Source organism: Theropithecus gelada, chromosome 16, assembly GCF_003255815.1.
Source record: "Theropithecus gelada isolate Dixy chromosome 16, Tgel_1.0, whole genome shotgun sequence".
Taxonomy (NCBI): domain Eukaryota; kingdom Metazoa; phylum Chordata; class Mammalia; order Primates; family Cercopithecidae; genus Theropithecus; species Theropithecus gelada.
The window spans coordinates 49,215,420-49,236,924 of NC_037684.1; the positions used below are offsets into that span (position 1 = coordinate 49,215,420).

The window sequence follows — 21,505 nt, forward strand, 5'->3', positions numbered from 1 at the left end:
GAGTCTCGCTCTGACGCCCAGGCTGGAGTGCAGTGGCGCGATCTCGGCTCACTGCAAGCTCCGCCTCCCGGGTTCACGCCATTCTCCAGCCTCAGCCTCCCGAGTAGCTGGGACTACAGGCGCCCACAACCGCGCCCGGCTAATTTTTTGTATTTTTAGTAGAGACGGGGTTTCACCGTGGTCTCGATCTCCTGACCTTGTGATCCGCCCGCCTCGGCCTCCCAAAGTGCTGGGATTACAGGCGTGAGCCACCGCGCCCGGCCTTGAACAAGTTTTTAAAATTTTTATTTATTATTTTTTGAGACAGAGTCTCGCTCTGTCGCCCAGGCNTTTTTAAAATTTTTATTTATTATTTTTTGAGACAGAGTCTCGCTCTGTCGCCCAGGCTGGAGTGTAGTGGCGTGATCTCGGCTCACTGCAAGCTCTGCCTCCCTGGTTCACACCTGTCTCCTGCCTCAGCCTCCCGAGTAGCTGGGACTACAGGCGCCCGCCACCACGCCCGGCTAATTTTTTGTATTTTTAGTAGAGAGGGGGTTTCACCGTGTTAGCCAGGCTGGTCTCAATCTCCTGACCTCGTGATCCACCTACCTCAGCCTCCCAAAGTGCTGGGATTACAGGCATGAGCCACCGTGCCCGGCTTTTTATGTATTTTTAAACAGTTGGTTTGTATGAATGTCAAATGAATATATTTATATTACTTAAAAAGTAAACAGGGCAGGTGCGGTGGCTCATCTGAGACTGGGAATTTGAGACCAGCCCGGCCAACATGGCAAAACCCTATGTCTACTAAAAATACAAAAATTAGCTGGGCGTGGTAGTGATGTCTGTAGTCCCAGCTACTCAGGATGCTGAGGCAGGAGAATTGCTTGAACCCAGGAGGCAGAGGTTGCAGCGAGCCGAGACTGGGCCACTGCACTCCAGCCTGGGTGACAGAGTGAGACTCCATCTCAAAAAATAATAAATAGGCCAGGCACAGTGGCTTACGCCTGTAATCCCAGCACTTTGGGAGGCTGAGGCGGGCGGGTCACGAGGTCAGGAGATCAAGATCATCCTGGCTAACACGGTGAAACCCCGTCTCTACTAAAAATACAAAAAATTAGCCGGATGTGGTGGCAGGTGCCTGTAGTCCCAGCTACTCAGAGGCTGAGGCAGGAGAATGGCACGAACCTGGGAGCTGGAGCTGGCAGTGAGCCAAGATCGCGCCACTGCACTCCAGCCTGGGCAACAGAGCGAGACTCTGTTTAAAAAAAAAAAAAAACACACCGTTTTCCTTTATAAATTGCCCAGTCTCAGGTACATCTTTATTAGCAGCACGAAAACAGACTAATACACCTCTCTGGCCTCCCATCCAACTCCCTCCAATCCTGCTGGCCCTTGAGGTCCCTGTCTTTCACAATCTCTTCTGCCCTTGTTCTGTCTCTGGGTGACCATCCACCTGATTGTGCATAACTGAAGCCCAGAATCTGTAAGGGGGTCTGGTGGGTGGGCCAGACATGCTGGAAACACCCACAAGCTAATCAAATGTGTCCCCTTTCCAAATGTCACATCCCAACTCTGTGCTGCCTTTTCCCTCGATACCAGTGTGCATTTTCCTGGAGAGGACATGGAGAGTTCTCTCAGAATAAGTTAGGCTGGCTGAGCATGGATCGCTTGAAGCCAGGAGTTCAGGACCAGCCTGGGCAACACAGTGAGAACCGTTCTCCACAAAAAAATTTAAAAATTAGCTGGGTGAAGTGGTATGCGACTGTAGTTCCAGCCACTCAGGAGGCTGAGGCAGGAGGAGGATCACTTGAGCCCAGGAGGCGGAGGTTGTATCCCGCCCTTGCACTGCAGCCGGGGTGACAGAGTGGGCCCCATCTCTTTAAAAAAAAAAAAAAAAAGAAAGAAAAAAGAAAAAAAAAAGCAATGGCTCACGCCTGCAATACCAGGCGTGGATCCCTTTGGAAGGCTCAGGCGGGCAGATGACATGAGGTCAGGAGTTTGAGACCAGCCTGGCCAAACTGGTGAAACCATGACTCCACTAAAAATACAAAAACTAGCTGGGTGTGGTGGTGGGCGCCTATAATCCAAGCTACTTGGGAGGCTGAGGCAGGAGAATCACTTGAATGTGGAAGGCAGAGGTTGCACTGAGCTGAGATCGCTCCACTGCACTCCAGCCTGGGCAACAGAGTGCAACTCTGTCTCAAAAACAAAACAAAAAACAAAGTAGCTGGGCATTACAGGTGGGTGCCTGTAGTCCTAGCTATTCTGGAGGCTGAGGCAGGAGAATCACTGAAACCCGGGAGGCAGAGGTTGCAGTGAGCCAAGACTGTACCACTGCACTCTAGCCTGGGTGACAGAGTAAGGCTCCGTCTCAAAAAACAAAACAAAACAAACAAACAAAAAAAAAACGAAAAAGAAATAAAGAGTGGGAGTCTCTGAGCCTACATTGGTTCGGGAGGCTGTCCATTAGAAAAAAAAGGCGGGGCTGGACATGGTGACTCCTGCCTGTAATCCCAGCACTTTGGGAGGCCGAGGCAGGTGGATCACGAGGTCCAGAGTTTGAGACCAGCCTGACCAACATGGTGAAACCCCAACTTTACTAAAAATACAAAAATTAGTTGGGCGTGGTGGCGTGCACCTATAATCCCAGCTACTCAGGAGGCTGAGGCAGGAAGATCGCTTGAACCCGGGAGGTGGAGGTTGCCGTGAGCTGAGATCGCGCCACTGCACTCCAGCCTGGGGGACAGAGCGAGACTCCGTCTCAAAAAAAAGAAAGAAAGAAAGAAAAAGGGGTTAATATTTATAATACAGAACACGCCCATAGAATATAGAAAGAACCACCACCCAATAGGAAGAATAATTTCATATAATAAATGACCCCAAACACCTCCCACCTCAGAAGCAGACAGGGGGCCACTCTTCCTCTCTCTGCCCCTCTCAGAGCGCGGCTCAGCCCTCTGGAAGCTTCTGCTGCAGCCTTGGATTAGGAGGGAATATGAGGTGGCGACAGCAATGATAGCTATCTGGCCAGGCCCATACATCCTGCCTGGCTGGGCTTTCAGCTCCCACTGTTGCCCCTAGCTGGCCAGCAAGGTCCTGCCCGCCTCCTGGCTGTGGGGCTCCACATGTCAGATTCCCTTCCCATGTCTGGGGAGCTCCCATCTGAGGATCTTCCTGGAAAGGCCTTACCTGGGCCGTGCCAATCCAAGTCCCTGCCCTGCTCTTGAACAAACAGCCACAGGCTAGGAGCAGGGACACAAGATGGAGGCTGCAATGGTGGCAGTGATTGGGATGGGGTTGTCGTGGGAGGTTTTGGTTTTTTTTTAACAAATATAAAAACATTATATATATTGGGGTATGTATATTACATGTATTATCCTTTAAAAAATTTTTATTGTGAAATATTTATCCATGAGTACATATAACACAGATGTCCAGTTTTTAAAGTTACAAAAGCAGACACCCCTCCCCTTTTTTTTTTTTTCAGATGGAGTCTCGCTCTGTCACCCAGGCTGTAGTGCAGTGGTGCAATCTCGGTTCACTGCAACCTCACCTCCCGGGTTCAAGCAATTCTCCTGCCTCAGCCTCCCCAGGAGGGATTACAGGCGCACACCACCATGCCCGGCTAATTTTTGCTATTTTTAGTAGAGACGGGGTTTTGCCATGTTGGCCAGGCTGAACTCGAACTCCTGACCTTGTGATCCGCCCGCCTCGGCCTCCCAAAGTGCTGGGATTACAAGCGTGAGCCGCCGCGCCTGGCCAAAAGCAGACACCCTTGGAACCACCTCCCAGAACAAGAAGTGGAACATTTCAAGTAAAACAAATTACATCTACCCGATGACCCAGCAACCCCACTTCCGGAAGTACAAGCAAAATCATGCCCAGGGCTCTTCGTGGCAGCATGTTCTGTAACAGCAAACACCACACCAAGCCAGGAGGAGCTAGCCTGCGCCGGCACCTGCACACACGGCTGCCCCAAAGTCCCACACCCAGGGGTGGGATGCTGGAGACGGAGGTCCTGCCAGTGTCACGCGCTGCTTGGTGACAGGGTTGAGGGGCCTTAGTCGGCCGGACTCAAGGTGGCCTCACTGTGGCCTTTTGAATAAAAAAATCTTCAAGTGCTCATTGTTCCCTGAGTGACTCACTTGAGGTAACAGCCTACATACATGACCATAAATGCGGCCAAGCATCCTGCGCAGAAATATTCATCATAAGCCAGGCGTGGTGGCACACACCTATAATTCCAGCTACTCAGGAGGCTGAGGTAGGAGAATCCCATGAGCCCATGATGGCACCCCTGCTCACCAGCCTGGGTGACAGAGGGAGACCCTGTCTCAAAAAAAACACGTCGATGTTTGTATAGCTAAAAAGAAAGCAAATTAAATGTCCAATAATGGATAAACTTGATAGCCATTAGAATGACTACAGCAATCAATGAAAATTTTCAATCATGTGAAAAATGCTTATGTTAAGTCAAAAAACTTCAGAAAACACTGTAATCTCAGCTACTTCGGAAGCTGAGGTGGGAGGACCCTTTGAGCTCAGGAGCTCGAGGCTGCAGTGAGCCACGATTGTGCCACTGTACGCCAGCCTGAGTGACATAGCAAGACCATCTCCTAAAAAAAAAAATGTTTAAATGCAGAAAACAAAATTGTTAATATAATTATAAGGATGCACAAAATAAAAAGACTACAAGACAGGACGGACATCTATCCAAATGTTACAAAAAATTAAAGAGAGCTGCAGGCAGGACGGAGGGAGGAATCTGTCGGCCCCGGGACTACTCTGGCTCACCGCCCCTCACTAACTGCTCCTTTGGCCCTTATCATCTCCAGAGGCAAGTTCAGATGGATCTGAATTTTGTCACACACGCTGTCCTGTAAGCCCAGAAGTCCCCTGGGCACTGCTCTAGCCTCCCAGGCCCAGGCAGTACCTAGAACTGGGTTCTGTTTGGGGCAAGGGCATCCCATTTATCCCCCTCCTAGACCGTGTCCCCTTCAAAGAGGCTGGAACAGTGAACTCTGGGTTTATGCTCACCTACCCCCACCTCCAATCTCTTTCTAACAGAGAGGCCAACGGCTGGTCCTCCAGTCTCCGAGCTGGAGCTGGGCAGCTCTTGGGCGCGCAGGCATGGTGGCAGCTATGCCAGGGCTCCATCCCATGCCTTCTTCAGCTGAGCACCCCTTCCTGGGGCCCCGGAGGGAACACAGCCCCTGGCTGATGGCACAGGGTCAGGGTCCTACCCTCAAGGAGCCAGAAGACGGGGGTGAGGGGCTGGTTGAAGAGGGCATGGAAGGTGTACAGGGGCTGGGTCTGGGGCTCCAGGCTGTAGAAGGTGAGGCAGCCTGAGGCCAGGTCCAAATCCATGCCCAGGAGCCGCCCTGACACCCCTGGGAGGCGCTGGGCCTGCCCGTTGTGCCAGGCCTGGAGGCTGTCCCCCTGGACGCAGAGCCCCCAGGAGCAGGGTCCCCGGCCAATGTTGTCTGTGTGGGGCCCCACCCTGCACCGTGACAGTTGCGGGTAGGAGACGCCCAGTGTCACTGAGTGGTCTGACGCACGCACCTCCCAGTAGTGGTGCCCGGCCTGGAAACTCTGGGTACACTGCACCTGCCAGAGCTCGAATCTGCCGGGCCTGCCTGGGCCCTGGGACTGACGGCAGTGCTTCACCTGCTGGTCCTGGTGCGACAGATAGAAGTGACGGTTGGCGCTGATTGGATCAAAGGTCAGATTGCGATAATCTGTTGGAGAAAGGAGGACAGAAGTGGGCTAGGGGAAGACAGCACAACTGGATCTCCATTTATCCGCTGCTAAACCTCCGCCAGGCATGCTGAGCACCAGCAGCCACCACAACACTTAATCCTCGCCATGACCTCGCAGGCGGAATCCTCTATCAGCCCTGTTCACAGCTGAGAAAACTGGGGCTCCCAGATCCATTAACTCAGTATTAAGCAGAAGAATCGCGGGTCTGTGCCCCAGACTCTGTCCTTCAATGAACACTGGCTGCCTCTGCTTCAGGGTGGATGTGCACGAGGTGTGCAAGGGGTAGGGCCAGGCTCAGATGTCCCGGCAGGACAGTCACAACACGTGCCCCCCTCACTCACATGTGCATACAAACATGTGTGTGCACACACTTGTTCACAGCACAGGCACCTCCTTGCACACGCACACACAGTTGCACACATACACGAATGGCCTCCTTACTCTGCCAGAGTTTCCTCCTCAGTGGACAAACTGTGCTTGGGACCGGTGCCAGGGGACCTGGGGCCTCTAGGGGGCAAAGCAGCATTAGGAGAATGGTTGGAGAGGTCATGATGTGTGGGCCCTGACCCCCCTCTGCCCCACAGCGGGAGCGGCAGCTGGGCCCAGGGCAGTAGTGGGGGCCTGGGGTCAGTCTTACCCATGCGGCCTAAGTCCACAGGCTTGGCTGGTGCCCCGGGGTGGCCCCCCTCTTCCAAGAGGAGGCCACACAGCCGGCTTAGCAACTGCTTCAGGTCGCCCAGCTGTTGGTCTTCATCCCACTGCAGAGGGGTCAGTGGCCCAAGAGGCCCTGGGGGCTGGAGGAGCTGTGATTCCTGAGCCCCAGGGAGAACAAGTAAGCCCGGGCCTAAGGGGCAGGAAAGCAAGTCCCCCACCTGTGCCTGAGCCCTCGTACCTGCAGGAAGGTCTGCTCATCCACCTGCTCCAGAAGCTCCTGGATCCTGCAGCCATGGCGAGCCACAGCCTCCAAGTGGCCCCGCAGCCGCTGCTCCTCATCTCGAGCCTGTGCCAGCACCCGCGTCTTGGCCACGTCAATGCTCCTCAGTGCTGCCGTGTGCTGCATTTCCAGGGCCTGTAGCAGGCTGCTGAACTTGCTGGAGACCCAGGAGGCCAAGATGCAGGCTGAGTTCTGGGTGGGAACAGGAGGGGCTTCAGGGTGGCCAGGGCCCTGTGCCATACCAAGGCAGGCTAGGGCCAGGGCTGCCCGCTGGGCTGAGGGTCAGGGATGTTGGGAGGCAGGGTCCTGGGAACCTCCCCAGGACCCCTGTGCCCAGCTCCCTGCTCAGCCACACTCCCTGCTGCCCAGTGTTCCAGGGACCAGCTGGTGACCGCCCCCAGGATGCAGTGTGAGGCCATGGTGGGCGGGCAGGCACAGCCCTCATACCTGGATCTGGCTTCTTTGCTTCTGCAGTTCTAGTAGCTGGCCTTCGGCCTGGGTGGCCTGCTGCTGGGTAACCTCCAGGCTGGCTCTCAGCTGGGCCTGTGGTGGCCGCCCATGGGACAAGCAACAAGAGAGGGCCAGGATTGGCTGTGACACCCTTTCTCAGACAACCAACCATGCCTGCAGACACCAGGCAGCCCCTCCCCACGCCACCCAGGCCAGCCTCCGGAGCACAGGCCTCACTCTAACCTAGGGAGAGTGGGGGCCGTGCCCCGGCGTGTCCGGACAAAGTCTTTCCTAACCTGTAGCAGGGTGGTACCTGAGCAGAGCAGAAGCCTTGGGCTCAGGACCCAACTTCCATTGCCATTTGTACCTCTTGCATGCTGAGCAAACTGAGGCAAAGCACCTGCCCTCTCTGGACCTAACCCCCTACCCATCAATACATGAAAGTGATAATGCTGGCTCAGGAGGCCTTGCAGGGATGACCTCAAATACTAAAGCTGTTGGTCCCTGTCTCACTGCAGAGGGGTCAGTGGTCCAGGAGGCCCTGGGGCTTAAGAAGCTGACTGCAGGGACCACCCAAAGCACCAAAGCTGTCTGAGAAGCGGGCAGTTATTTGCATGGATAAACTAGATTCTTCTGGGGATCTGGCCAGTCCCTGGCCCTAGCTTTGAGCCTGAGGGGGGAGGAAGGGACCCTTATTCGGTTATGCTCCCTGAGTCCCTTGGGAATCAAAACACCACGCTGTCATGAGAGCGGGACGAACCATGCAGGTCCCGGGGGCCCCATTCCCAGCACCTGGTCAAAAGCTTCACCATCTTGTTTCCGCTTTTCCCACAATGCACTGAGATGGGGACTGTTACTATCCCCACATCACAGAGGAGGAAATGGCTCAGAGAGGTTGATAATTTGGTCAACGTCCTCAGATCTTCCTAAGCCCAGAGCTCCGCCAGGCCCCCAGCCTCCAGCATTTAACACAGGAACACAGGAGGCAGGAAGGCAGGCTCTCCCAGGGTACCTGCCCTCCCCTAGGGACAGGCACCCCCATGTCCCTTTCCCTCTCTCTTGCAAAATCCTGGCTCCCCTGTTGCTACTGGCTGCCCCTGTTGCTCCCTTCCTCCACATGGCCCTCTACTGGCCTCCAACTCAAACTTCCATGCCTAGTTCAGTCTTCTGCACCCGCTGTTGAGCAGTACATCTTGTCTCATCCTACTCGGCGGCTTCAGCAGCTACAAGGAATGTCCCGCAACACTCTGGAGCCCTTTTCCTTCACCTCATCTCAGCGCTCCCGTGAACTCACCCTGGCCCTGTCACCAGCTCTAAAATCTCCATTCTAGGCACCCATTCTTCCTTCTCTGACCACCACCTTCCTGCCCTCTCCTGTTCCAGCCACCTCTGTCCCAGTCCTCCCACCTCGCTGACCCCCAGCCGTGCACCCCCCCATCCCTCCCTGCCCATCAGGCCTCCTAGCCACCCCTTCCCTTCTTGTTCCATCCAGCGTCCCTGCGCCATCCTCCACCCATGCCTTAGCCCCAGCCCTCCTGTCCCCAGATGATTCCACGTCCCATCTTCACTGCTGAAATGGGTTTTGTCAAGGGCCGTGCTGAAGGTCATTTCTGTCCTCGTACTGAGCCTCCGATTGGCATGGGCACCTTGCCTGTTCTCTTCCTGGCACCCCTCTCCAGGTGCCACACAGGGCTGCCGCTCCCCCAACCTTCCCCATCTTCCTGGGAGCTCCAGCTTGGAACCCTCTCTCCCTCCTAGCACTAATGACTCCCAGCACTAATGACTCCCAGTTCTCCACTCCTGAGCTTTGGAGCTCACTGCAAGCTCCGCCTCCCACCCCAGTAGCTGGGACTACAGGCGCCCGCCACCAGGCCCAGCTAATTTTTTGTATTTTTAGTAGAGACGGGGTTTCACTGTGTTAGCCAGGATGGTCTCAATCTCCTGATCTCGTGATCCGCCCGCCTCTGATCCCGAAGTGCTGGGATCACAGGTGTGAGCCACTGCGCCCGGTGGTGGCCAGGCTGCGGTGGGTCTGGCCCCCTCCCACTCCCGGCAGCAGCGCCTGCTTGTGGAGGCGACACTCGTGCATGGTGCACACGCTGCACACGCAGCAGCTCTCGGTCCGGCAGAAGAGCTCCAGCGGCTGGCCGTGGCGGGGGGCAGCGCGCAGCAGGGCCGGGGTCCCAGGTGCCACAGACCCGTCCCCTGGTTTGTCCCACTGGTGACTGTGACCTCTATACGTCCAAGGCCAAACTCTGCCCTCCACCTATGTCTCTTAGCACACAGACCCCAGCCACCTGCGTGCTCAAGACAGAAACCCAGGTGTCTCCCTTGCTGCCCTCTCCGCTGTCCCCCATGTCCCCTCTGGCCTGCTTTCACCTCCACAAGGCACTGCTCCCCCTCAGCGTTTCTCATCTCCTCCTCCATCCTGGTCTCCTTTCCCTGCCCTCCAAATGGTTCCTTGCCTCCCTGCACTCCTGCCCTGGGCTCCTACCCTATTCAGGTCTTGTGTCCTGCCCCCTTCAGCCCCCAGCCAGGTGATCAGTCTCCACGAAGCCCAAATCTGATCATGTGCCACCCTGCTTCCAAGCCTACAATGGCTCCCATGACCCTAGAGTAAGAGACAGGCTCCCCCAGGACCCTACCCGATCTGGCGCCTGCTGACCCCCGGGCCTGGCCCACAGATCTCAGTGGCACAAATCTGCCACTAGCCACCCCGCGTGCCCAGTTCTTTCCCATCCCAGAGAGGGAAGCAGGCTGATTCCTCTGCCTAGAATGCACTTCCCCAGGTCTTTCTCCTCCCGGCTGGTGCTTCCTCAGCCCTCACATGCCAGCCTGAAGGCGGCCTCCCCTTCCTCCTCCTGACCTGTTTAGCAGGGTCACCCCGACACCTCTATCACATGCTATGTACTTTCCTCACTGCATTTTGCAAGAATACATTCAGGGGCCGGGCGCGGTGGCTCAAGCCTGTAATCCCAGCACTTTGGGAGGCCGAGACGGGCGGATCACGAGGTCAGGAGATCGAGACCATCCCGGCTAACATGGTGAAACCCCGTCTCTACTAAAAAATAGAAAAAACTAGCCAGGCGAGGTGGCGGGCGCCTGTAGTCCCAGCTACTCGGGAGGCTGAGGCAGGAGAATGGTGTAAACCCCAGAGGCGGAGCTTGCAGTGAGCTGAGATCAGGCCACTGCACTCCAGCCTGGGTGACAAAGCGAAACTCCGTCTCAAATAAAAAAAAAAAAAAAAAAAAAAAAAAAGAATACATTCAGGCCTTACTGGAACACTGACTTCTTAAGTGGATTCTAAGTCTCTTAAGGGCAGGGAGCTCGTCTATCCATTTACCAACAGCCCCCATACCCCCCCCCCCCCCCCCCCCCCACCCCGCACAGCGAATTAAAGCAGACACACGACTGTTCTCTAGCGCCTGGGCACGGAGCAGGGAGCTGCTGCCTCATGCCCAGGCTTTTTTCATCTGGAAGGCATCCAGCAGCTCCTGAGACCAACCCTGCGGCACTGGCCGGGCTGCACATCCCAGTCCGATGCACAGATGCGAGATATTTTTTTTTCATTTTGAGATGGAGTCTGGCTCTGTCGCCCAGACTGGAGTGCAGTGGCACGATCTCCGCTCACTGCAAGCTCCGCCTTTCGGGTTCACGCCATTCTCCTGCCTCAGCCTCCCGAGTAGCTGGGACTACAGGCGCCCGCCACCTCGCCCGGCTAGTTTTTTGTATTTTTAGTAGAGACGGGGTTTCACCGTGTTAGCCAGGATGGTCTCGATCTCCTGACCTCGTGATCCGCCTGCCTCGGCTCCCAAACTGCGGGGATTACAGGCGTGAGCCACCGCGCCTGGCAGACCCGCGATTTTTATAATCAACTCCCAGGTTGGGCGAAGCCCCTCCAGTTGAGGCTCCCCTCCCCCACCGGGTGCTGGGAGAGAGCAGGGCGCGGCCCGCAGGAGTCATCCTGCGGTGGCCAGGCCGCGGCGGGTCCGGCCCCCTCCTGCTCCCGGCGGACGCGTCACCTCGCGCTTGAGGCGCTCGGCGTCCAGCAGCGCCCGCTCGTGGAGGCGACATTCGTGCACGGTGCACACGCTGCATACGCAGCGGCCCTCGGTACGGCAGAAGAGCTCCATTGGCCGCCCATGGCGGGGACAGCGCGCGGCAGGGCCGGGGCCGGGGCCGGGGTCGGGGCCGGGGTCCCGGGCGGGCCCGGCGTGCACCACCTCCAGCACGCCACTGAGGGCTACGTTGCGGCGCAGCTCGGCGCCGTCGGGGAAGGGCTCCCGGCACTCGGGGCACGCCTTCCCGCAGCGATCCCACCAGTCCCGGATGCAGGCTCCGCAGAAGTTGTGGCCGCAGGGCAGCGTCACTGGGTCCTGGTAGAGTCCCAGGCAGATGGCGCAGGTCAGCTTCTCCTCCAGTAGCTGCGCGGCCATGGCCCGCTGGCGGTGGGAGCCAGGCGAGCCCCGGAATTCTTAAAGGGACAGCCCGCCTCGCGTACTGAGGGCGCCCGGGCGTGGCTAACGCGGGGCGGGGCGAGGCTAGGTCCCCGCCCCGGAAGCCGGGCCCTTCTCCGACACCTTCGACCAGCGACCTCCGCAGGGGCCTAGGCCACCCCTGCCCGCCTCGGCCTGGGCCGTTCGAAGGCTCCGCGTTCCGGCCTTGCGCCCCTCCCTCCCTCTAGGCACCGCGCCACCCCGGCTGAGAGCTGGGTTCGGCTCTCTCGGGTCCCAGCCTGGCGGGTCCATCCCACCCCCGTGGGCCTTCAGCCCAGGTCCTGGAGACCAGAGGCTCGAAAATCCCGCCCCGCCTCCGGGCTTCTGACCACGGGTCGCGCGGAACCTCTTCTGGACTCATCTGTCAATGGCCTAACGGCATAGACCACCCGCGCAATCCCCCGGGGCTCGGCGATGAAACGAAAGTCAGTGCACGTGGGCTGGCGGGCTCCCTGCAGACCCGAGCACTGCTGCACTTTTTCCTGGAGCTGGGTTTCGGGCACTTGCCAGACTGGGGTGTCTTCCTTCTCTGGGCTACACGTAATTTTGGTTATTTTAAAGTAAACAGCGAGATGGAAATGTCTGGTCACCAACAGACAGGGACCAGTTAACTGGTATTTTTCAAATGGCCCTTGAATGAGTACACAAACCAGCTTTCAGCTGCAATCAGCATCCCCTCTCCCTGCTGCCCTCTGCTGGGGAGTTTCTTGCCTGGGGTCCGAGCTGATCTGCAGTCTCAGTATTTAGAGGCACTCCACCATTTCCCCTGCAGCTGAGCAGGCAAGGCGGGTCTGGGGCCTAGCGCCCACCTCCCTGGCAGTGTGTATCAGGCCAGGGGGAACCCCAGGAGAGCAAGGCCTTTCTATCTAACCAAGCTCGGCTGATGTTGCGGCGGCACGAGCTCTCACTGCTGCAGCAAGCACTGCGTCCTGTGTGCGGCCACCGGCGAAGTTTCTGGAAAAAGTGCACGGATCTACCCTCTACCTACTAGTTAGCCAGACTTCTGCTTTTGGTAAGGGAGAAACAAAACACCTAACCGTCCAGCCACAGGCTCCATGGGCTTTCTGACCCTGAGCAGGTCTCTTGAGTCACGCTGTTACCTACCTAATGTGGCTTCTCCTCCCAAGCATGGGGTGGGGGCGGGAGTCTGTGCAGAGGGTCAGTGCTGGGGCAGGCACTCTCTCTCCAGGGGCCGGTGGGACCCCCTGGGGCACACAGCCAGTGCTCAATAAATGCTCCCTCCTGAGCCCAGCTGCTCTGCTCCACTTTTTCGGGGAGCTGGGTTTCAGGCACCTGCTGGATTGGGATGTCCGTCTCCCTTCCCGGGGCCACACCTGTTTTTGGCCCACTGCCTGCTTTTGCTTCGGATCCCAGGGTCCCCGACACCCTCAGAAGATGGAGGTCAGGGTGCACCTGGTGGGGTGGGAGGCAGCCCCTTTCCCACCCATGAGTACAGCTCCATCGGGGTCCTCTGGCCCTGGGACACCGAACCAGGCCAGCTATGGCAGAAATCATCTTTTTTTTTTTTTTTTTAAATAGAGGCAGGGTTTCATTATGTTGCCCAGGCTGGTCTTGAACTCCTGGGCTCAAGCGATCCTCCCTCCTCAGCCTCCCAGTGTTGGGATTACAGGCATGAGCCACCAAGCCTGGCAAGAAATCATCTTTATTCACATCCCCCACGCCACCACCTGAGAGTCCCTTTCACTCCAAGCCCTGGGCCTGATGGGAGGGGCCACAGAGGGGCTGCCTGAGGCAGGGCCCAGACCCCACAGCGTGGGCCTCTGGAGCTGTGTCTTTACTCCTGCTGCCGATCAATCCCATGCTCTGAAGTGGGCACACTCTGGCTCCTTAGTAGATGCCATAGGTGGGCTCATGACTGTCCCTGTACCGGTCCAGGTAGCGCAGGGGCTGCCGGTGGGGGAACCGCTTCTGCTTGGGGTGGTAAGGGGGCGGCCGAACGAACTCAAACACCGGCTCCCGCATGTCTGCAAGAAGAGCGAGGGGCACGGGGTGGTCTCCTGTGGCCTGCGCCCCCTCAGGCTGAGGCCTGCCCACCAGGAGCCCGCCGCAGCCTTCCCCTAACAAAGCTTCTCCCTGGCAGGGCAGGCGAGGCCTGGGAGCTCAGGCCCACCCAGTGCCCCAGCCCCATGGCCCTTACCCAGAAGCTGGTGGAAGATGTGGGTGACGGAGTCATCCCAGCGGCACTGGAAGAAGGACAAGCCGGCTGGAGTCATGGCTTCTTGGTGTTTCTTGTAGAAATCAAAAGTGCGGAAGGTCCGCTGGGCCAGCTGATAGCTGTAAGATGGAGAGCATGTGAGAGTGGAGAGTGGGCACCAGAGCCCTCACCCCTCCACCCCACAGGCAACCCTGAGAGGCCCCGGGACGCTGCTAGCACCCTGTTCTGCTCTTCTGCCAGCCTCAAGGCTGAGGTCGGAGAGAACTGAGCAAGAGTGACCACTGCAGGGGAGCTGGCCTGAGGCCGGGTTATGTGTTGGGGGTGTAGATTACCAGGGTGAGGGGCGTGCATCCTCGGAGAAGTCAATCGGCTGGTCCTGCTTGAAGAGCAGGAAGGCAAGACGGTGGATGCCGGAGCCTCGGGCAGGGAAGGGGGGGAGGTAGGGACACGTCACCTGTCCTTCAGCCACCCGGTTACCCGGGATGTTGGTTCTGGGAGGAGGAAAGTCTCCATTAATAACCACTCCAGAGAGGCAGCAGGAGTGTCCCCTCAGCTCCACACACACCGTAGAGGCTGACATGACTCCCTGAGAGGACAACTCTAAGCATTCTGTTTCCTAGGACAGAGGAGGCAGCCAAGCTCTGTGAATGCCTGGACATACTGCAAACATGGGAAGCGGGCTGGAGGAGCTCCGAGTGGGGGACAGGGCTCCAGAGAGCGTCACCTTGACAGCAAGGCCATGCAGCCTGCTTCCAGGCCCGGGAGCCAGGGGGCCAGCCACAGTCACTGAGACTAGAAAGCCATGCCACTTTTGGCTGCTTTTCCCTCTGCGTCCTGAAGTCTCCAGGACCTCGTTGGGGATTGTGTGTCCAGCCTGGCACAGGGACGGCCAATGCCTCAGGCACAACTCCCCAGAGGGTCCTGCTGCACAGGTTGGTAACTGCAGTTGAATAAAAATGACAGAAACCAGCCTCCCAGTCACTGTCCCCAATTAACCAGAAGGCTCAAAGTTGGGGTCACTGGCCTGACTTCTGCCCCCTGGCCTGGTGTTCAGAGCCAAAAGCTACCGAGAAGATAGAAGGCAGCCTCATCTGGGCCCAGGGAAGGAGTGCCCAGTGGTTCAAGGAGCACTTGGGAGATGCCACAGCTGCCAGGCCTGTCCTGCTCCTTCTCTCATGTGACCATCACAGTCCACAGGTCAAGTTGAGTAAGGCACGTGGTGCCATTATCCCAGTTTTACAGGTGAAGAAATGAGTTTAGAGAGACGAAGGGGCCAGGCATGGTGGCTCATGCTTGTAATCCTAGCACTTCGGGAGGCGGAGGTGGGCAGATCGCTTGAGCTCAGACCAGCCTGGGCAACATGGTGAAACCCTGTCTGTATAAAAAAAACAAAAATTAGCTGGGTGTAGTGGCTTGCACATGTAGTCCCAGCTACTCAGGAGACTGAGGTGGGAGGAGCACCTGAGTCCAGGAGTTAGAGGCTGCAATTAGCCATGATTGCACCACTGTACTCCAGCCTGGGGGACAGAGTGACACCCTGTTTCAAAAAAAAAAAAAAGAAAAAAGAAAAGATGAGGCTTGTGTGGACTGACCGAGGCCACTGAAAACTTTGTCTCCTGTAGCTGTCTTCAAGTAGACACAGGGATCCCAGGGCCCCTAACACCCTCAGGAGGTAGAGGCGGGGGTCACCTCCTGAGGCAGGAGGTGAATTCAAGTCCCATGGGTAGTCTATGAAACTCAGGAGCAGCTCGGTCCAGGCTCCCAGGTCCTCCTCCCGCCTGGGCAGCACCCCCCTACCCCCCGTACTCACAGCAGCCAGTGGAGGTACTCAGCATCCGGCTCCAGCAGGTGCCCATCTGCACAAAAACACACCTGCTGATCACCGCCCTGCCGACCACGGCCCTGCCACCCCCTCCCTTGTTAGGAGCCAGCGGTGGAGATCTCCACCTGGCCCCTCCCCCAGCTCCCCAGGGCCCTGGCTGATGGGAGGTGAGCGGGGCAGGGGGCTTGGTGAACCCCAGACACCCACCCAAGCTAGTGAGTAGCAACGTCCACAAGGAGCTCTCTTCGGCCTCATAGGTCACCTCTGGTGCTTGGGCAGCCTGGCAGGGAGAGAAGGAAGCTGTCAGCCCCACCAGGGACAGACCAGCTGTTGCAGGGAGCCCTGGAGAAAGGGGTGCCCACTCTGACCCAAATGCCTTTGACAGCCCCTGGCACAGGCAGGCAGGCAAAGGGATGCGTAGAGAAGGAGCCCTGCAGAGTTGCCTGTCCAGGCAACAACCACAAAAAAGAACTGTGCCAAGGCCTGGGCAGGAGGGCACACCACAGACAGCAGGCCAGTCAGAGGAATGTGCTAAGATGGAGCCTCTTTTTCCTTCATTTTGTTCTATTTTCTTTGAAATTGTCATGGTGTTGTCTTCCAGGAAATCAAAGAAACAGGGAACAACAAAATTCCAAACCCAGGAGCGTCTGTGACACTGGGATGGGATGTGTCTGTGTTTGCACAGGGCAGGGAGGAGGGGCACAGGTGAGCGGTTACCTCGGTTGGAGTCACCTCATTGCCACAGTACACAGGTATCAGGTCGTCCTCACCCACAGCGTAGGCCACATGCAGGGGAACTCGGGGCACAAAGGTGGCACCGTGGAACAGGTCTCGGTAGAGGCCGTAATATTCAGCTAGACGCTGCTTATGGTAGGGGCCACAGGTCCTCTCCCACTCGGCCCGCACGGCATCCAGTGGGACACTGGCTGGACAGGAATAAGGACAGTTGGGATACAGGGGGGCAGGGACACACCCTGTACCCCAACTCTGGGATGGCGCCTCCCCTGAGAAGGCTTACCTGTGCGGAGGCGGGCAGCCCGCTCCTCTTCTACGTTGGCCCGAAGATTCTGGATGACCTGTTTCCGTTCCAGTAGCTGTTGGGTCCGGGAGACTTTGGGTGGAGGCAGCCCAATATCAATCTTCTCTTTGGGATCTGGAGAGGGAAGATGTGTTGGAAAAACAGGGTCACGGGTCACTGCAGCCTTAACTTCCCCGACTCAGTGTCCTGAGTAGCTGGGGCTACAAGTGTACACCTTCCTGTCTGGCTAATTTTTGCATTTTTTGTAGAGATGGGGTTTTGCCACATTGCCCAGGCTGGTCTGAAACTCCTGAGCTCAAGTGATCTGCCCGCCTCGGCCTCCCACAGTGTTGGGATCACAGGCGTGAGCCACTGCACCCAGCCAGGGTAGCTAATTTAAAAAACCTTTCTGAGAGATGGGATCTCATTATGTTGCTCAGGCTGGTCTCAAACTCCTGGCCTCAAGTGATCCTCCTGCCTCAGCCTCCTGAGTAGCTGGGATTACAGGCGCAAGCCACTGCACCCAGTGAGGGGGCAGGCACATCTTCTTGGTTAAACTGTCCCTACCTAGTCCTCTCATTCTGTGCTTCAAGCTCTGCTGCTCAAGCTTTCCCCATGATTCACAGAATTAAAACATACTGTTCTACTTCCCAGACCTGAACAGGATGTAATTGGGAAGCAAATCAGATGCAACTTGAGGTTGTGTTTTTTTTTTTGGAGACAGAATCTCCCTCTGTCGCCCAGGTTGGAGTGCAGTGGCGCGATCTCGGCTCACTGCAACCTCTGCCTCCTGGGTTGAAGCAATTCTCCTGTCTCAGTCTCCTTAGTAGCTGGGATTACAGGCGCCTGCCACCATGCCCGGCTAAATTTTTTTTCGTATTTTTAGTAGAGACAGGATTTCACCACATTGGCCAGGCTGGAGGTTGTGTTTTTCTGATCCCCAAACCAGGTCACAGTTTTGTCTAAGTCATGGGAAATTGAAGTCAATGGTCCTTCCAATTATAGTTGAGATCACCTCCAAGCCTGTTCACAGGTGGCTATGAACACCCAGCTGTCCTGGCTAGAGTGAATGACTGATGCTAGAAGGACTTACAGAAGTGCTTCTTGGCCAGGTGCGGTGGCTCATGCCTGTAATCCCAACACTTTGGGAGGCTGAGGCAGGGGGATCACTTGAGTTCAGGAGTTTGAGACCAGCTTGGGCAACATGGTGAAACCCCATCTCTACTAAAAATACAAAAATTAGCTGGGCGTGGTGGCGCATGCCTGTAGTGTCAGCTACTTTGGAGGCTGAGGCAGGAAAATTTCTTGAACTCAGGAGGCAGAGGTTGCAGTGAGCCATCGCACCACTGCACTCCAGCCTGGGAAACAGAGTGAGCCTCCGCCTTAAAAAAAAAAAAAAAAAAAGAAAAGAAAACTAATAACGAAAACATACTGAGCCCACATCAGAGATGGCATTAGGCAAAAATGCCAATGAATTGTATCTTTTAATCCTCGTGGTAATTTTGGAGCAAAGACACATTTTATTTTACAGTTGAAATAAGCTTAGGGACATTGTCCCCGAGAGGCTGAGCTGGGATTTAAATCGGGTTATTCAGATTCCATGCTTGTGCCTTTAACCACCACCAAACTGCCTCTATAAATGCTAAAAACAACAACAACATATACTCCATAAACTGTAAGCTCCTTAAAGGTTGGGGTCTTTTTTTTGAGACGGCGTTTCGCCCTCGTTGCCCAGACTGGAGTGCAATGGCGCGATCTCGGCTCACCGCAACCTCCGCCTCCTGGGTTCAAGCTATTCTCCTGCCTCAGAGGCTTCCCGAGTAGCTGGGATTACAGGCATGCGCCACCACGCCGAGCTAATTTTGTATTTTTAGTAGCGACAGGGTTTCTCCATGTTGATCAGGTTGGTCTCAAACTCCCGACCTCAGGTGATCCGCCCGCCTCGGCCTCCCAAAGTGGTGGGATTACAGGCGTGAGCCACCGCGATCGGCCAGGTTGGGTTCTTTTTTTGAGTCACCCTGCCCAGGGCTTTAATTTCATTCAGCAAAGTATTGCACACGTACATCCTTGCACTGTTCAGGTGCAAGGATCCAATGGAGGGCAAGACAAGCAGGATCCCTGTCAACAGCGCGCTCACAGTCTGGGGACAGGCAGCGCACAGAGTCAGAATGCAGTGTGGCCAGAGCTACCTAGAGTATTTTAGGCGCACAGAACGACATGCACAGAAAGTCAGATGGTCAAGATTTTAGGAGCAGATATTTTAGGAGCTGGAAGTCTAATAGTAGGGGGAGCGAATTTTCCAAGAATGAGGCGCAGAAGGTGTGAACAATCCCGGCGTGATGAGCACACAGGTCTGCAGGCGGGCCCTCCCATCCTCGCCAGCATCCACAGGGGCGCTGACAAGGCTCGTCCAGCACCCGGGGAAAACGCCGGCGGGTCCCCTTGAGTTCCCCGGATGGTGGCTGCAGCCCCTGCTCCAGTCGCCCCGCACCTGTCTTCTCCCCGAAATGCTCCCAGTAGGTCCGCCACCAGTGCGGGGCCTTCGCCTCCTGCTCTGCCTGGCGCCGGTAGCGGTCGAAGCTCCGGTACTTCTCCAGCCGCTCCAGGTTGCTCACGTCGATGTCCTGGTTGGGCATTGGCCCCAGCGGGGGCGTCCGGCGGCCGAGGACGGCTGCGGGCAGAGAGAAGACGTAAGGCCGGCACCCCAGAGCTCGCGCGACAGCCCGCCCCCCCCCCCCAGAGCTGCCCCCCCCCAAACCCCTCACCCGAGGTGCTGAAGGCACGCCCTCTCCGACACCCGCACAGCGCGGCTCGCCACCAGGGCGCCGCCATCTTCCCTCCGGCCTGCGTCATCGCTGCCGCCACTAGGACCCGGGCACAGGTGGCCAGCGCGGCGCCTGAGCGCAACGCGGCAGGCCGCGTCCAGCCCCGCCCAGGCCCCGCTCCTAGGCCCGCCCCCGGGTCCCGCGCTGCGGACCCTGTCGCCTGTCCCGGAGGCCCCTGCACCGTCCGCCTGGGGCGGAGGTGGAGGTGGCCGCAGTCTGCAGGCGCCCGGCTCCGGAAGTGCCCGTTGGACGGCGGGGCGGAGCTAAGAGCAGCCAGGCTCTCGCCCACGGCGGGCCACCAGGGGGCGGCACAGACCGGGGTCGGCCGGCGGGGCCCTCCCCCCGCCCCTGGACGCGGCGCACTGAGTTCCCCAGGGGCGCAGGCCTGGTTGGGAGAAGGGGTGCGAACTCCGATTCCAGACTCGGTCTGCTTGGGTTTAAAACCCAGATTGAGGGCTGGGCACAGTGGCTCACGCCTAGAATCCTAGCACTTTGGGAGGCCGAGGCGGGTGGATCACGAGGTCAGGAAATCGATACCATCCTGGTCAACACGGTGAAAACCCGTCTCTACTAAAAATACAAAAATTAGCCGGGCGTGGCGGCCGCCTGTAATCCCAGTTACTCAGGAGGCTGAGGGAGGAGACTCGCTTGAACCTGGGAGGCAGAGGCTGCAGTGAGTCGAGATCGCGCCACTGCACTCCAACATGGGCGACAAAAGTGAAACTCTATCTCAAAAAAAAAAAAAAAATAATAATAATAATAATACAAACCCAGATTGTGACCGGGCGCAGTGGTTCATACCTGTAATCCCAGCAGTTTGGGGGGCCGAGGTGGGTGGATCACCTGGGGTCAGAAGTTTGAGACAAGCCCTACCAACATGGCGAAACCCTAAAGATACAAAAATTTTTGTATCTACTAATGATACACAAATTAGCCAGGCGTGGTGGCAGATGCCTGTAATCCCAGCTACTCAGGAGGCTAAGGCACAAGAATTGCTTGAACCTGGGAGGCAGAAGCTGCAGTGAGACAAGATCGCGCCACCACCTTGGTGACAGAGACACCATCTCGGAAAAAAAAAACCCAAAAACAAAAAAACCCAGATCGTGACCTTACTGTCTCCCTTGTGGTTTCCTCATTTGGGAAAAAGCAGGTAATACTAGTGCTTACCTGACAGCTGTCAGGATGAAAAGATTACCCTCTGGAAAGCACTTGCAGTGGTGCGTATCAGTTAGCTCAACTATCTGCAACTTCCCGTTATCCACACAAAGGCGGAAGTGTCCTGGTTAAGATGCAGATGTGAATGTTTCTGGCAGGACTCAGGCTTGCTCTTGTGATCCAGTTCTACAAAGGCAAAACTTGGTAGATTGGGGAATCTGGGACCCTCCTCTGCCCCAGCGCCCTGGCCCTCCTGCCTAAAAGGCATTTTTCCAGCGCACTTTGCCCCCCGAGGCCATGGGGCCTTTGTACATGCTGTCTCTTCTGTGTCTCACCTCCTCACTTCCCCACCTTGGCCTGGCTACCACCCAGCCCCAGGAGAGAGGTCTCTCCAGGAAACCTGCTCTGACATCCCAGGCCAGGGCTGGTGGTGACCAGGCCAGTGGCTCTGGCACCAGCAGAAGCTTGGCCCTCATAATCACTTTGAGATGGAATGAGAATGGAATGAGGGTCTCTCCATCCAGCAGGAAGTGGCCACACCTTCCACTGGTTTTCATAAACAGCAGCCAAACAGCTAAACCTTTCACCGTCATTTCTAATTCACCCTGCAGTATGCACCTGCTACATGCTAAATGTGGAGGGGAATGCATGGGGGCAGTCACACCCAGTCCTGCTTGTCAGGAGTTGCTTATTGTGAAATTCCATACTGCAGTTATGCAGTACAGGAGCATAACTGGATTGTGTGTGTTTACATCGTGGCTGTTTAACCTTGTCCTTTTTTTTTTTTGAGATGGAGTTTCTGTTGCCCAGGCTGGAGTGTATTGGCATGACCTTGGCTCACTGCATTCTCTGCCTCCCAGGTTCAAGTGATTCTCCTGCCTCAGCCT

General features: G+C 56.7%; 2 protein-coding genes across 3 annotated transcripts; both read right to left on the reverse strand.

Moving 5' to 3' along the window:
• Positions 1-3,355: 3,355 nt before the first annotated feature.
• Positions 3,356-11,624, reverse strand: TRIM65 (tripartite motif containing 65). 2 transcript variants are annotated; one of them, XM_025363241.1, is made up of 6 exons: positions 11,149-11,624; positions 7,124-7,219; positions 6,635-6,868; positions 6,380-6,554; positions 6,184-6,249; positions 3,356-5,720 (listed from the first exon to the last, which is right to left on the reverse strand). In XM_025363241.1, exons 1-6 carry the CDS (start codon positions 11,560-11,562, stop codon positions 5,152-5,154), a joined length of 1,554 nt encoding a protein of 517 aa, XP_025219026.1. In that variant the 5' UTR covers positions 11,563-11,624; the 3' UTR covers positions 3,356-5,151. The 2 variants fall into 2 exon arrangements, with proteins under 2 accessions (XP_025219026.1, XP_025219027.1); XM_025363242.1 differs by lacking the exon at positions 6,184-6,249.
• A 1,642-nt stretch (positions 11,625-13,266) lies between these two features.
• MRPL38 (mitochondrial ribosomal protein L38) lies at positions 13,267-20,021 on the reverse strand. The gene is made up of 9 exons (XM_025363243.1): positions 19,404-20,021; positions 19,130-19,309; positions 16,639-16,773; positions 16,338-16,546; positions 15,828-15,900; positions 15,609-15,654; positions 14,131-14,289; positions 13,781-13,917; positions 13,267-13,607 (listed from the first exon to the last, which is right to left on the reverse strand). Exons 1-9 carry the CDS (start codon positions 19,489-19,491, stop codon positions 13,471-13,473), a joined length of 1,164 nt encoding a protein of 387 aa, XP_025219028.1. The 5' UTR covers positions 19,492-20,021; the 3' UTR covers positions 13,267-13,470.
• Positions 20,022-21,505: the final 1,484 nt, after the last annotated feature.